This window comes from Puma concolor, chromosome A1 (genome assembly GCF_028749965.1).
Source record: "Puma concolor isolate L17-30 chromosome A1, mPumCon1.1.hap2, whole genome shotgun sequence".
Lineage (NCBI taxonomy): Eukaryota > Metazoa > Chordata > Mammalia > Carnivora > Felidae > Puma > Puma concolor.
This window is the reverse complement of record NC_141667.1, coordinates 41,164,368-41,181,012: the sequence shown is the minus strand read 5'-3', so window position 1 is coordinate 41,181,012 and position 16,645 is coordinate 41,164,368. Positions and strand designations below refer to the sequence as shown.

The 16,645-nt window shown below is 44.2% G+C and overlaps 1 protein-coding gene across 6 annotated transcripts in view; it reads left to right on the top strand.

The window, feature by feature from the left end:
- The first annotated feature begins 877 nt into the window (after positions 1-877).
- The window catches only part of ARL15 (ARF like GTPase 15), a 412,891-nt gene continuing 397,123 nt past the window's right edge, over positions 878-16,645 (top strand). For 3 of the 6 annotated variants that reach the window (XM_086678726.1, XM_086678733.1, XM_086678716.1), the window contains exon 1: positions 882-1,056. In XM_086678726.1, the coding sequence (XP_086534852.1) occupies positions 1,009-1,056 (48 nt within the window). In that variant the 5' untranslated portion in view covers positions 882-1,008. Of the gene's footprint in view, positions 1,057-16,645 lie in introns of all 6 variants that reach the window. The other 3 variants (XM_086678751.1, XM_086678758.1, XM_025924608.2) reach the window with 3 other exon arrangements.

Below are 16,645 nucleotides of genomic sequence, written 5' to 3'. Positions count from 1 at the left end.
ATGGCAAAATTCCAATGCCAATTTCCAAGTTACTTACCAGGAAATGCACCTGCTTATGCTCTTACTTCTTACCCAGGGCAGCAATACCGTATTACATGGGTCTTGTTAGAGAGCTGCTTGTTCGATTGCTCATTTTCTTTAGGGGTGATGGATTTGTGTTCGGTGTAACTGGACTCAGAGCATGCAAAGACCTTACCGTTTCTTTCTGGTGTTTGAGGTCTACTACCCTCAACTTTTTTCTTGTCCCATGGTGGAGAGTGAATTCTGAGGACAACCTGGTGTTCTAAAGGGAGCTTCTTGGGTTACCTCTGGCTGTGTGCGCTAAGCTGCTGTGTACCCTGAGAGACTTCAGGCAGGAGCTGTCCGCTTCCAAGATTCACGTCACCGAGTTCGGGAGGGGCTGCCCCTGTGACAGGCCTGCTTGTGCCGAGTACATTCCTTAAGCTCCCCTTCGGTGCTCTCTTGAGGCCGCAGAGGCCGCAGGAAATCACTCCGGAGAGTGGCGTTAGGTGTCGGTGGCTACCACGCCTCCCGATTCAGGACTGGCTTCCTACCGGGGGTGGGAGGGGACACCACGGTTCTTGTGCACTGGAGCGCAGTTCGGCTCCGCTCTACCCCGAATAGGCGGCTACGGAAGCACGCAGAACTCGGGCAGTTGCAGCACCGGCAGATTTTCCGCTCTTCCCGGCTCGCTCTTCCGCCTGCGCAGCCCTAGCCCCCGCCCTCCTCCACCCGGCTCACAGGAACCAGCGCCCTGGCCGCTCCCGCGCTTCTCTCCTGCCACCCGCAGTGGCCCGCTTTTTATAGGCACTGCAGCCAATGAGCGCTCTCCTTTCCTTCTGCCCGCCCGCCCGGCCAATCGCCGCGCCCCTTGTGTAATCTTCGGCTGCTCGGCCGCTCTCGGCTATTTTCGTTGTTGCTGGCTTTTTCAGGGGCTGCTCGCTCGCAGCCAGAGAAGCTGCTTTTTTTTCCGGGTTCGGAGCCGTTCCGGATGCTTTAGGCTGCCGGATGTCTGATCTCCGAATAACTGAGGCGTTTCTGTACATGGATTATCTGGTAGGTGCGGGGCAGGGGTGGCGTGTCGCCTCTTGGGTCCGACGTGCCCGATGTCCCTCCGCCTGGAGGAACAGCCTTTTTGCTTTCTTTCTTTGGGATGGGATGCCTTTGGGGTTTTTTCTCCTGCAGCCTGCTCTAGAGCTTTGCTGGGACTCGGAGGGTCGGCTGGCGGGGCAGAGATGGGTGGCGGAGTTGACAGGTAAAGGTGCGGCCCCAGCCACCGCGCTGCGGGGAGAGGGGCGTGCTGGGGCTGCCGGGGAGATGGGGCCGCGGAGGTGGGGGCGTCCCCTGCCCGAAATCGGGTTCTTTGCTTCCCTCTGCGCTCCCTGCAGAGGACTTTCTTTCCCGGGAGGTAGGAGTTTTCTGCTCTCTCTTTTAGCAGAACTCTAGGTACTATTAAAGAGCCATAACCAGAATGGCTTACTAAGTGCCCGGCAGCCCCAGTCATTTGGTTGTTATTAGATCTCTAAAGCTATGACCTCGGCCACGGTGAGGTTTTAAAAGCACATTACCGTAAAGTAGACGGGACTAAACTACATCGCAGTCCTGTCGGGACTGGGTAAGGGCAGGCATTGTCCCACCGTTGTTGTGGTGGGTGCATGTGGCTTATGCCCTGGATCCCAGCTGTGCTTTTTAGGCCAGGCTTGTGCTGAGAAGTTTAGGTGGGAAGTGTCAGCACAATGCTGGGGCTGGACATTATTTTGATAATGAACTCGAGTTTTTGTGGAATTATGCAAGCATCATGTATTCCAGAAATTCTATTTCCCTAGAGCTGCATGTTTGTGTTAGGGGGATCCTCACTGACATTGGCTGTGTTCAGTCCTATACAATTACCAGGTTTACCTTGTTACCGCTGTTACGCAGAGTTGAAGTAGCTGGCTAAAAACATTGACCCTTCTGTGATCTTGTTGGACACATGCAGACGGTTGATTGTAGATTGGCCTGGCAGAGATTTGCTAGTGCCTTCTAGGAATTAAACTTAATGCTGTTCTAAGAAAGACTGTGAATGCTTTCGTGATCAAGAAACGCTGGATACGGGCTGGTTTTGTAATGTTTTCTCGTATTTGGACTCATTCTAGTTTATGTGAAAGAGAGGTTTCCCCTAAAGCTTAGTGGTTTGATGTTGTTTGTTTGTTTTTGTGTTTTTTGTGGGGGAGGATGCTGGTTGAAGTTTATGCATGACCTTGTGTGTGGAGCAGAGACAAAAAATTCTGAGTTGGAATTCTGATCATTCGTTGATGTCAGTTATCTTTGTGATAAAGGGACATTATCCACCCACAACTGGAGCCAGTTTAAGGAGGTTATCTGATTGTGAGTGTTCTTTAAAATTCGAAGTGTCATGTAGGTTAAGAGTTGCCAAGTGTTCCTTAGGTTTTCTGAATTAAATAACCGATTGTTTTGTAGCCTGTCTTGTAAAATACAATGCTATGGTTTTGTTTTGTAGTTTTCAAAGCCAGAGTTTGTTGGGATAATTATCAAATAGGAAAGGTAATTACCTGTGGTACTGAAAGCTAATATTGGATACTTAAGTAGTGCCTAAAAAGGAAGTCAGGTGGTTCTGACCATTGTATTTATTTCTTTTACTGGGTGAATTTTAAATTTCAAATAGCATCACAAAGCTGAGGTGCCAAAACCACCTCACCACTTGGGGGTTGGGGGTTGAAAATTGGTTTATTACTTAGGTGGATTGTCTGAAGTTGGTGAATGAATGTTTGTGGGGCTTTAGGGTAGCTTAAAAGTAGATTCATTTCTTTGTCAATTTAACAGGTTTGTTGTACAATCACTGGGCCCCAAATTTGACACAGCTTTTTGGTTTTTACCTGCCACGCCCCCACACGTCCTATTGCATTGGTACTAAAAATATCATTTTGTCCCTTTAAGCTTTAAAAAAAAAAAAAAAATCACAGCTGTAGTGAAACTGTTACATAAAAATCATTGGCTACTCATTGGAGATGAGAAAAGTCTTAAAGGAAGTAAGTCAGTTTTTATGAGTGTGCCAAGTATCCCCTGTGAAAACACTTAAGAAAAGCCTTAAGGATGAAGTCCAATTTTCCCATCTAATTTTTCAGTTAAAAAGACGCACCTCTCCTGAGGTGGTCTTTTGTGCTTACTTCTTATCAACTCTGAAGAAATGAGGTGCCACACATCATTCTTTTCTTCTTGCCTTTCAAATGGACTTATTTGCCTGTATATAATCTTTATGTGGTGTGTATTAAAAACCAGTTTCTAGGGGGAAAAAACCCAATTCTGTTGACTGCATTTGGGATCTCATTTTTAAAACCAACTCCCAAGTTCTTTGGCTTCCAGGAAAAAAAAAATACCCCTTTCATTAAGAGTTTGGCTCTTCGGATTTTGCTGAGCTTGTGGGCTAGAGCGAGCTCCCTGTCCGTGCACTTGACAGGAATACTGGTGTGTGCTGTCTTTTCTTTTTTAATCAGGTACTTGACTTTTCTTGCTGCTGTTGGAAACTGGAAGAGGGAGCTGTATGTATTGTCCATTATTCTTTGGATGGGATGTCGTCACTTAACCTTTTAGATTTGGAGGAGAGTAGAACAGAGAAAGGTACAGGTGCTATTTTTAACAGCTTTTAATAGGACTGTGGATATTAAAACAAATGAAGCTCTCTGCTCTTTGAGGTTGCTTTTGATTGTCTTAAATATTCTCAGTTAGAGGTGACCAATAGGGCGAGGAACAGGGATGATGCCTTAATATTTAAGACAGGGTTTTTAAATTCAGTTCAGAGATACAGTAGCTAACTTGCTAATTCTAAATAATTAAAGATCAGCCAGTGTTCAGTATTTGAAGTGAATGAGACAGGGACAATTCTGCTTTTCTCACTGGCTTCTAAGCTGAGACCAGATAAAATCTGTTTGGATTAGGTGTTTTGTTCTAGGGAATGCAGAATGTATCCTTTACACTTCAAGATTATCAAGATTATTTGTGTAGCCTGGTGGCAATTCAAATATAAAAATCTCATGTTTTCCAGTTAAGGAAATTGTTGTAGGAGGCCGCATACCTTTTCTCCATTTTCATGATGGACCTTAAAGGCCATGTTCACGTGTGTCAGGTCTGTGGGTAAAGATTTTGTTCCTGTTCCAATAGGCAGGACCAGCATCTTGCCCTTTTTCTGTAGTTGTTAACTTATTTAAACTCTAGTGTAGTGTTGGTTTCAGGAGTAGAACCCAGTAATTCATCACTGACATACCACACCCAGGCTTCTCCCAGCAAGTATCCTCCTTAATGCCCATCACCCATTTAGTCCATCCCCCTACCCACCTCCCCTCCAGCAACCCTCAGTTCTATTGTGTTTCTTAAATTCCACATATGAATGAAATCCCAGGATGTTTGTCTTTCTCTGCCTTATTTCACCCCCAAACCAAATAATTCATTGAAGAAATGGGCAGAAGACATGGATGGACACGTTTCCAAAGAAGACCTCCGGATGGCCAGCCGGCATGTGAAAAGATGCTCAACAGCACTCATCATCAGAGAAATACAAATCTTACTCTCTTTTGACAGGTAGACCTAGCAAGACCATGTGCAGAGGTTTTTGAATAAGGCAGGAGAAAATCAAGTTGTAGTGAAAGAGAGACACATCTACCAGGTTTTCCTGGGAGGTTGCACAAGATCAACTTCTAGATTCCTTTCAGTTTCAAATTTTCTTTGTCTTCACTCCCATTGATTGGTGAGGATTTTACCTTTTTCCTCGTCCTGGCATCAAAACCATAAAACTTTCTGCTTTGTATCCTGCCCGTGATGATTAAATGAGATCATGGAGGGAAAGGGCTTTATATAAACGGCACATTGTTTTTCAGATATGAAATGTTAATGTATCGTGATTACATTACTTATTGTTAAACCTTAAGACCTTAACGACCTCTCACTGGTAAATATCAGGCTAACTTTTAAACTAGTGCCAGGATGTGGAAAGGTTTGGAGCAGTAATCGGCAAGTAGGCTGTCACAAGACCGTTGCTTGTTTAATACTTACGAAAATAAACCACCTTTAGATATTTTCATTAATCCATTCGACAAATATTTATGGAACCCCTGCTTTGTGCATGGCCCTGAAAGTCATGGGGGACGAGCTCCCTGCTGAGATCCCCTTGGCTGTGGGACTGCCAGGGGAGTCTGTGGCAGGACAGGACAGGTTGCATAAGGTGCATAGGAGAGGAGACAGCTTCTAATGTGCTCCTTGGCTTTCTCCTAGGTTTCTCATCTTACGTGTCTTTGTTTTCTTGTGAACTAAAATGCAGAGTTAGACTCGAAAATGTGACTTTTAGCAGCCATGACTAATCCAGCATTTTTAATGGTCAACCAGTGATCACTGCATTTATATATTGTGTTTGGAATTTAAGGCCAGGGTTCTAGATTTCTTGTAGAGATTGGTGAACCCAGCCTAGTTTTTTGGTCCTAGGCTGTACCTGCCATTAGAAAGATTTATGTGTCAGTGGGGAAGATTGAGAAGGTAGATTGGTTTTTATTCTGTGAATGGTGATGGAACTTGGCCTGACTAACCAACCAAGAACAGGAACTCCTGATGTACTTCAAAGAATGGAGCCTATAGGTTCTAGTAAGTTGTAAATGTGCCCATTTGAAAAAAAGGTGTGAAGGCACATTAGGATTTTATCTGGTGTTTCATTATGTTTAAAGTGTGCTGCTTTTTAACTCTGAAGGACTCTGAACATAAGCTATGTGTTCGGACTGTGGTCAAATTGACTATAACACACAGGCCAAACATTGTTTAGTCGTAACTGTAATTGGATTAGTCATGTAAATATTCTTTTATTAATCATAAGATTAAAATAATGCAAGTGCAGATTAACCATCTGGAGTTGTCTTTGCAAAAATGGTTGAACATCTGTACCATTAAGCAGTAACTCTAATGTAGAGGCATTAGCTCTGGTTCTGGAGATTCTGTTGCTGCAGTCCTTTGTTGTTTTTTTTTGTTTGTTTTTTTGTTTTTAAGGTTTATTTTGAGAGAGACCTTGTGAGTGGGGGGGAGGGGCAGAGAAAGAGGAGAGAGCGCCAGTAGGAGACTATGAATCCCAAGCAGGCTCTGCCCTGACATCACAGAGCCTGATGCAGTGCTCGAACCCACGAAGACAAGAGATCATGACCTGAGCCAAAACCAGGAGACAGATGCTTTAATAGTCTGAGCCACCCAAGCACCCCCATTGCTGTGGTGTTAAGTCTTGAAATAGGACTCCTAGGAAAAGACCCACAGGAGAAATGAGTGATGCCCTCTGGAAGCCTAAGCCATATGCTTGTTGGCATGGTGGGGGTGTGTGTGGGGAGTTAAGTATGAGTTACGAGGATATATCAGTTAACATTTACTGAGCACTTACTGTGCGCCAGACAGCGTTGTAAGCACTTTCCTGAGAAATGGTATTAAAATGAGTCTCAATAGAGAGGTGGTTTCCCCAGGTTGACACAGGTAGCAAGTAATAGAGCTGGGCTTGCGGACTTCCTCCCAGCTTGGTGTTAAAGCTATTGGGAGATGGTTGAGATTCTTACAATGTTTTTCACGTAAATACTGTGCTGCTGCTTAAGTAAAGGGTAAAACACCAGGAGACTTGAAGAGACTGATTGACATTCTCTTGTTCTCAAGGACTTGGCCCTGCTAAATGGAGTGTTAAGGAGAAGGCTGGATAGAAAGCACTGTGATGTTGGGGGAGTCGGGGGAGCTCAGTCGAGCATCTGGCTCTTGATTTCAGCTCAGGTCATGATCTCACAGTTTGTGGGATCGAGCCCCTGCAGCATCCCATTCCATGCTGACAGCTCGGAGCCTGTTTCAGATTCTCTCTCTCTCTCTCTCTCTCTCTCTCTCTCTCTCTGCCCCTCCCCTGTTTGCATGCGTGTTCTGTTTCTCAAAATAAATACTAAAAATGTGTCCAGAGCTTCCTGCCCCATAGTGTCCTGACTCTGGTCACTGAGGTGACCTTCAGCATCTAATGTTTCATCAAGTGACCACAAATGGATTTCTGGGCAACCCTGTTAGCCCCCTACTGTCACTTCAGGAGCACCTTCTTCCCTGTCACAAGCCCCAGTTCTTTTCTGAAGAGGTCACTGAGATGGAGGAGGTATTTGCCAGTTTATCTGAGGTCCTCTAGGCTCCTTTACCAAGTGCTGCCTGGGGAGGGAGGCTGTCCCCAGCAGACCCTAGGCCCCACGTAGCCTCTTGCTTACAGATTTCAGTTGGGCACAGACCCCTGATATTAAGTATAAAGAATGTATTTGTTTTGTTTGGCTTTGTTTTGAAGAATTTGTGGACTGGAAAGACTTTTAGCGAGTTCTGCTAACTGTCACGGAGAACAAACAGTATTTTTTCTGATAACTTCTCACAAATTGAATTAACGATGGGCTTCTATTTTCAAGCCTCAGCCCCCTTTCGTTATGCTGTGGCTCTCCCCCTGGCAGCTCCCCAAATGCTTCAAGCGTTTGGATGAGTTTAGGAAGCTCCGTGCTTGTCGACCTTCATTTTCAAGTGTCTGCAAAGTGTTTGAGCACATGGACTTCTAGTGGGGCTGTCTTCAAGGGCGTGTGGCCATGGGGGCTCCATTTAGAAGGGCCCCACGCTTCCTTTAATGCTCTGGGGTTACCATCTTCTTAATTTGTGACGCTTTGCAAACATTTTCATTTTGCACTTGGGCCTCACACATGAGGTAGCCACTTCTGACTTCTAGTGCTAACGATGTGTGACTCTCCCTTGAGTGGCCTAGGGTGATGGCTATTCTGTCACCTGCATCAGGGCAGGGTCCCTGACCCTCTTGCCCACCACCAGAATCAAAGAGGAGACTGTGTACCAAGTGTGGTGCGGAGTGTTTCACTCTTGTCACCTGACTTAATCTCCCCATCAGTCCTGTTGATCAGATGCTACCATCTTACAAAAACACTGCTTTAGGAAAGAGGGAACTTGAAGTTCAGGACGGTGGCATCTTGGCCCGTGGAGTGTTAGTTAGCCAGTGAGTCTGGCTTGGCTGATTCCAAGCCCATGCTTAGAAGCCCTTAGGACCGCCCACCTAATAATAGTTGTCGAGAGGATGAGAGGGGCAGCATGAATCATAGACACAGTGCTGGCGATCGAGGGCTCACTTGATTGTGGTCACTTGGTTTCTCGGGAGAAGCCCTCCCAGGAGTTCAGGGATAGCCCACTTCCTGCTGGGGCAACTGCCTGAGTTTGTGCCTTGGGGTGACAAGGCCTTCATTTGTTTATCCATTTTCCTCTACTCTTTTGCATAAAGGTTGGCGTTCTGCTTTTTGGCTCACAGCCACGTTACAACTACATGGTTTTGAGAGGAACTAGTTGAAAACTTGGATTTGCAGAATGGTCTATTTATCAGGTTCCTTTGTACCTAGATTTGCTGAGCACTGCTCTGACCTCTGGACTGCTCCTCTCAGGGTTGAGGACTTATCTCCTAGTAATTGTGTCCGTGTCTCCCCAAGAGGGATTCCTGGGGGTTTTTCAACAGCGTTAGCTGCCTCTCTAGCCTCACTCTTGGGGAAAGTGGATGACCGCCCAGAGTCTTCCCTGGACCATCGATGGAGGCACAGAAGGACTATACCTGTTCCTAATCAGTCCCCTGATCATGGAGTCAGGAACTAAAACAAAATACAACCCTTTCAGAGTTTTACTTTGAATACAAATATTCTGAGTACAAGGATTCAGGAAAATAAAGCAATACAACCTACTTCTGTGTACCTACTTCTCTGATTAACAGTTGTTACTGTCTTGTGATTTTTGACTTCAAAACTCTGCTTTAAAAAACAAAAAAACTCTAAGGCTAGAGCTAAAGCTTGCTGCTCCCATTTCTCTGTGCCGGTTAGTGGGTTTCATTCTCAAGCATTCTGTTTTTTTCCTTTTCTATACTTGCATGTACGCATAACGAATATACTATGTGGTGAATGTAATTTTACAGCAATGGTAACATACCACCCTTTTTGAAACATGTTTTCTGTTTTCGAGATCAATAAATGTGGCTTGTATGTATCAGTAGATACTTGGTTTTTCATATTTCTGGTTTGGATATGACATTCATGCTTCTATATGTAGAGATCTTATTTAGATTTTGTGAGAAGCTCAGGAGAATAGGTGTTGGTTTGGAGGCGTGGTTTGTATATGTTTACTTGTTAGTATTACACAATTAATCCTATAAAGCTTGCACTTCAGTATTGGGGTTCCTATCTTAGAGTTGATAATCATTTTGTATTCCTACTAATATATGTATATCTACATACACATATTCTTGCCTATGTAAGGATGTGGATTGTTTTGGTAACATATTTATTATTAAAGTAAATGGAAATCCGGAAAGCACGATGGGGACAAAGTTGTAATCCAGTAACCCACGAAGAGCCAGTTAACATTTTCAACCCTGCATCGTAATGAAGGGAGTTTTATATAACCTGCTTTTTACATCTATGAATATTTAAAATTTAAGTTTCTCTCCTCATCTTCTGCATTATAATACTGACCATAATTTTCTTAACTAATCACCTTTCCATTGAATATTTTATATTCCAATTTGGGCTGTTATAAATAACACTGAATTGAACATTCTGCATAAATTCCTGGATATTCTATGCCAGTATATTGTCAGGAGTTGTAGTTCTGTGGTATTTAAATACATCTTAGTATGAAAAGGGGTTCCAGTGCCAAGGAAGTTTAAAAACTGGGTCAAAGTTAAACAAGTTTCTTTATTGCACAGCCTTTAATATGTGGATGTACATGGTGAATCTCTAAAAGGGATTGATACATCCAGTGTTTCTATTCTGGGGTATTTTTGTTTTATGATCAAGTTCTAGAAGTAGATTTGTAGGGTCAAAAGGTACCTGCGTTTTAAAGCTCTTGACACTGATTAAATAAGTTAATATTTGTAATGTACTTAGAACAGCGCCTCGTTATAATCAGCCAGTGTTTAAGTCAAAGCTGTGTAATAAAGTTAGTGATAATGATGATGATTATTGGTAATTTACTCTCAGATTCTGCAGGAAGTGCTTACTATGGGATTCTACTGTTCCTTTAGACTTTTCTCCAACCCTGAGAGGTGTAGGAATGTTTGTTCCTGTCTTGTGGTTGGGGAAACTGAGGGTCAGGAGGAGTGGAGTAATCACAGTTGCCTCGGTTGTTAGAAGGGTTGGTGACATGTCCGTGATCTTAAACCTATCCTTGCAGCAGAGAAGAAAAGAACCTTGAAGTTGTGTATTTGATTCCTAGGTATTCCTCCTATTACCTGTGTGATCTAAGGTGTTTTCCAAATCTCAGTCCATAGCAAAATAGAAAAATCAGGAAAGTGTTGCAAAATAATTACAAATTTACAGACTTAAATTTGCAATATTGTTCCAACTTTTTGTAGGTATTAGAATCTGTCTATTCTGAAATGATAGTGAATGATAGTGTCTCTCTCAATGTTATTACCTAGCAGAATAAAAAGATGATATTCTTACATTCTCCAGGTTTTCTTTTTTTTTTTTTTTTTTTTTTTTTGTATGGATGTAAGTATATATTTAGAATGTACTTATTTTTAAAACCCCAAATACCGGGAACCTAATCTAAGACAAATCACTCCAAACTACAATTTTCTCCTTTGCAAGATTCAGACAGCATGAGAGCTTGCCTCTGTGATAACAACATAATGAAACTGTAAAGTTCTTAAAAAAAAAAAAAATCACCTTAGATTTTTTTGAACTGATTGGTATGAGTCCATGGGACTCAATGTAATGGCATCGATAGAAGGAGGGGTAGGCAAGTGTAGATAAAGTGAGCCTCTATGTACGTCCTTGATTTCTCCCACCTCCTGCCCCTCATCAGTGACATCTTGGAGAGTTTTCTTCAAAACTGGCAGTGTACAATTTTTGTGGCGTTAACTAAACATTGTGTAGGAGCACGTTGTGTACTCTTTAAGAGCTAGACATCAAAAAGTTGTCCTTGACCTTGGATAAAACTTTTTTTTGTTTTTGGTTTCTTTTGCAAAAAGAAAAATCCCAAAAAGAGTGTTGATTTTTTTTTTTTAAACTATCATTTTTTTTTTTTTTTTTTTTTTACTCCCTCCTTCCCTCCTATTCTGATTCAGAGTTTTTAAGACCGCATTTGTGACTAGTAAACAATCTTATTTACAAAACTTAGGGCTTTTTTGAGGGCTGAAAGAGATAATGAATACGTTGTACTACTTGAACACAGGTGCATGCTAGCTTTATAGAATACCTTATTTCTAATTTTCATTCACTCAATTTAATTGTGCACTTTACTGTAAGTGATGCCTCAAGTCTAGATAAATGTATATGTACCTGAATCTTGGTATCATCCCCAAATAGAGATGTAAAACATTTCCAGTACTCCAGAAGGCTCTCTTGTGTCCCTTGCCAGGCAGCACTGACATACATTAGTTTTGCCTGATTTTGAACTTGACATAAATGGAGTCAAAATATACTTACGACTTCTTTCAGCATGCCTACAATTCATCCTTCTTGCATTAATCAGCAATTTATTTTTCATTGCAATGTAATTATGAGTCTATCTGTTGTATTGTTGGGCATTTAGACCCTTCTCAGTTGGTATTGGAATCTGGTCCAAACATTCTAGCACATACTTTTGGTGGCAATATTAATTTCTTTTGGGTACGGTGGAATTTCAGGTTCGTTGGGTATATCTATGTTTAGGTTTACTAAAAACTGCAAAACACTTTTCCAAAGTGGTTGTACCAATTAGATTTCTACCAGTATAAGAGTTCCAGTTATTTTATGTCTTCACCTATACTTCTTGTATTGTCCGTCCTTCTGTCTACCTGTTCCGATGGCTATGTACTCCAGAGAAATTTAAAGTTGTCCGAAGCTGCCTTTTTTTTTTTTTTTTTTTAACTTGAAGAAGTTCCTGGCCGTATTCTGAAGTTCCTGCACTATTCAGCTGTGTGGTTCACTTAAATTCTGACATGCTGAAGTGGTACCATGGGAGTTAATTGACCTGATTTTGTTCCTGGCTTTGCCACCAACCAGATGTGGAAGTTTGGGCAAACCAGTCAGTCTCATTAACTTGTTTCTTCATCTATAAAAAGATGGGATTAATTAGGTGACCTCAAATGTTTATTTCATTTCAAAAGTTTTTAGTCCTTCGATATCCTTCCTGGAATAGTGATCTCTCCCCTTCTTCTAATTTTACTTAAGGGATAAATTGCATCAGGGCAACTCTGTCAGTCATTCACTCAAACAACTCCAATTTTTATGAGCCTTTGATGTTCCGATGTGGCCCTGGCACTAGGGATATACATGTGAGTGAGACATTGGCCTGTTGTCAGGGAACTTCCACTCTTGAAGGCGAAAAATAAGCAATTACATCTTGGAGTGGCCTATTCCACTTAGAAGAAAACAAAGGTAACTGAGGGAGCCTATGAAAGGAAACTTGAGGGCCTAAAAGAGCTTCCCAAAGGAGTCATTCTTAATCTGCAGTGTTGAAGTCAAGTTGGCCCAGTGACAGGCAGGGCTGGGCAGAAGGAACAGCCTGTGCACTGACTCGGGGGTAAGTAACCCCATCACTTCAGGGAGCTCCCAGGGCTCAGTGTGACTAGGGCAGAGGTGAGAGCAGTGGCTCCACATGAAGTTGCAGAGCCCAGCTGGGGTCACCTCAGGGGAACCTTCAAAGTTTGCTTGGAGTGACCTGGTCAGATCTTCCTGCACTGTGAAGGATCGGAAAGGGAGGCCAGACCGGAGCAAGAAGGCCAGTTAGGAAGATGCCATCCTAATCCTGGAATGAAATGATGGTGTTCACAACCAGGTAGGAGCAGGAGGGAATGCCCAAAAGTAGATGCTTCTAAGGATTGTCGGAATTTCGTAATTGGACGTAGAAGATGAGAGCAAAGATTTCAGCGCTTTTGGTTTGAGCACTGTTCTGGTTATCCGTTAGTGAGCTAACGAACCATCTTAAGAGTGGCTTCAGACAGTAACAACTTATTTTACTCCTGAATCGGGAGGTAACTTGGGTTCAGCTAGGCTGTTGTTGCTAAGGAGCCCTTTTGAAGTCACAGTCACATGGTGGCTGGGGTCACCTCAAGTCTTCATATACTTGTCTGGCATTTGTGCTTGGGAATCCCCAAATAGCTGGGTGCCGGGGGACTGTGGCCTCCTGGGGCATCTCTCTTCACGTGGTCTTCCTATAGGCTGCATCGGGGTGACTGGACTTCTCCCATCCAGGCTAAAGACTCACAGAGCATGTACCAAGAGAAACTGGCAGAACTTGAACTCTGGTCTGGCTAACATCTGACCTCCCAGTCTTCACTACTTAAATGATACCTGAAGCCACAGCCATGAACAAGCTCACCCAGGGAGGATTGTGTAGAGTGGGAAGAGAAGAATCCCGAGGAAGCCCAGTGCCTCAGTTAATGCTGGCACATAGCGGGCATTCCCTTTTTTATGTGGGATCAGAAAAAAGGAAAGGAGCCAGAAAAAGAGGCTAAGAGAGGACTGGAAGATTGAAAGGAAGCCTGGGGAGTGGAGTCAGGCTGAGAAGGGAGACTTTCCAGAAGGAAGAAGTGGCCAGTGGTGTTCAGTATTGCCCAGAGATCATGGAAATAAGGATTGAAGAGTGGCCGCTGGATTTGCATCAGGGTTGACCTGGGCCAGGGCACACTCGGGCCTAGCGGAAGGTCAGAAGAGGACACTGCTGCAGTTAAGTCTGTCAAAGAATGGTACCGTGAAAGGACAGACACCAGAGCCGGAACTGGAGGAGTGGCTTTCCTCTTTACATGGGACCCAACTTGAGACGGCTAAATGCTGGTGAAGTAAAAGAGAAGGTCACTTTGCTGATGGTGACTGAAATATGGTGGGGTAGGGGTTTGAGCTGAGTGGGGTTGAAACTTCAGTGAAGTATGAGGCGGAGTGATGACCAGGGATCCCAAAGTGTTGGTTGCTGCAGACTGTTGACGTCGAAAGCCATGACTGAATGACCCAAATATGTAGGGTGGTGGAGTTTTTTTTCTTCAATTCTCTATAGCTGTTTGGGTGTAGGTTTCAAGAGGTAGGCACTTAGATTAAGGTTTAGGATTTTTCCAGCATGAGTCAATGGGTGGATAACGGGATAGAGGAATTTAGGACCATGGCAAGACAATGGTTGACGCCATAGACCGTGAGCTGAGTTACTGAAAGGAGGGCAAACAGGAAGTAAAGGATGTGCAAGGAACTGGTATCTTGAGGCTGAATAATGTGTGTCATTGGGAGTTCAATGTGGTCTGACAAAAGGGCCTACGAACTTAAGATCACAGAGGTAGAGCTGTTCCCGGAGGGGAAGCTCTCGTGGGGCTGTGGTTGGTCAGCAGCAGAAAAGATGGAAGGGTTGGGGAAGAAGAAAGACAGCCGTGGTGTCGGATGGAGCATGCTCACGGATGGCCAGGTCATCAGGAACATGGCGGGGCTCCGAGTGAGAGGCTGATCAAGATTCCGAAATGCTCAGTGAATGAAGTGAAGGTCCCTCAATGTCCTTGACAAGGAGTAGTAGAGCTAGATGCTAGAACTCCTCACCCTGAGTCTTGAGGAGTAGGACTGGTCTGGAGATCCTCGAGGATCTCCCAGGAATCGAGTTGGGCTACACAGTGGACGGGACATTTCACAAAGCTCTTGCAGGTGGAGGGGAGTTTCATGGTTTAGTGCTGCTCATTCTACCATTTTAACTGCCGGGTAAGCTGCCTGACTCCACCTTCACTGGATCTTTGGCAAGTTCCTTCTCAGTGCTTCGCTTTATTCCATTTGCAAAGTGGAGGATAGTAAGAATAACTCCTTGGGTTTGGTGAGGATCAACCGAAATAATGTACTCTAGAACAGTGCCAGACACCCCTCCTCCGTGGCTTCCTCTTACTCCCCGTCCTAGCAGAAAATACCTGCCAATATCAACAGGTGTTTTTTTTTTTTTAATTGAAGTATAATTGGCATATAACCTTATGTTCGTAACAGGTGTACAGCACAATGATATTCGTATAAACTGCAAAATGAAACCACAATAAGTCTAGTTAATATTCTTCACCATATAGTTACATTTTTTTCTTGTGATAACATCTTAGATCTACAATCTTTCAAATATGCAATACAGTGTCCTCAACTAAAGTCACCATGCTGTACATTCATCCCTAGGACTTTTTTTTTTAATGTTTATTGTTCAGAGAGAATGAGAGAGATACAGATACACAGAATCTGAAACAGGCTCCAGGCTCTGAGCTGTCAGCTCAAACTCATGAACCGTGAGATCATGACCTGAGCCAAAGTCGGACACTTAACCGACTGAGCCACCCAGGCACCCTAGGACTTTTTATAACAAAGTTTTTATCTTTTGACTCCTTTGACCCATTTTGCCACCTTCCAAATCCTGCCTCTGGCAACCACCATTCTCTTCTATGTATCCATGAGCTTGTTTTTGCCTTTTTTGCATCCGCATAAGTGAACTCATGACATAGTTACCTTTCTCTGACTTATTTCACTAAGTGCCTGCCAACTGTGAAGGTGATGCTTTCTAAGGGCCCTGTGAGGTACTTACATCAGCTTTGTTTTTCAGATGTTAAAACTGAGACCTAGAAAGGTTAATCAACTTAAGGAAATGTACCACGGGAGAAGGCTCTCTGGAAAGACTGGGGAGGAGGGACTGGCGTGAGCCTGGCTTGTTGGAGAGAAGGCACGGAGCAGTGTGGGGTAAGGGTAACTGTAGTGTGAAAGATGATGGAATCAGATAGGCGCTTTCCTCCCCGAAACTAGCTCTGGCAGTTCTCTGGTTAGGGAGTTCGGGGAAGGTGAAATCCAAGCTAGTTGTGCTGTGGAGGGGCTCCTAGTTTAGATGAAGAAACCCATAGCTCAATTGCTTGATTCTTAAGACTCTCTGCCTGCTCTTCTCTAAGAGGTGTTGAGCTTCCAAGGGAGGAGACTGGACTCTCGAGACTTGGTTATTGTATCTGTCACACAAGCCACATCTCCCTGGAGGACTCCCAGGGTTGGGGTCCCTGCCGGCACCAGACTCCCAGGGCGGAGAACTGGTGGTTTGAGCATGGAGTTCAGAAGTTGTCGAAGATGGCCCAGGCCGGGGCCTTTGAACTGGACTGAAAGTTAGTCTCAGGCGGCTTGTGGGGCCGGGAGTTTTTCTTAAGGCAGCCCGAGAGGTTAGTGTGCCTGTGCTGTGTCTGGGACTGCTGCTTAGTAATCTGGATGTTTTGTTAATAAAGCTGATATGGCCTGTGTGATCCTGACTTGTACCTATTGAAAACGGTCAGAACTATTTGCAGAAATAGTTTTTGGTTGGAGAATGGCCCCTTTCTCTCCTGTCTCCTTTCAGTCTTTCCTTCTTCCAGCCCTTCACTATGAAAACTGAACTGAGTCTCCTTCCAGGGCTGCTCTTGGCGCCGCCTTAGACAGTTCCACATAGTGGGCACTGCAGAAGTGCTTGGCCAAGGGAGCAGGCGTGGCTAGGATCCGGCTCCTGCTCAGCCGGCTGAGGTACCCATTGTGCACTGGCACAGAGGTGCTGGTGGGCTGGCCGTGGCCCTGCCTCAGGCCTCTGTTCCCGTATGTGTCACAGGGCAAAGCACGGTGTGGCACAGTGCAGGGCCGGGTTGTGGGCCTGCTTG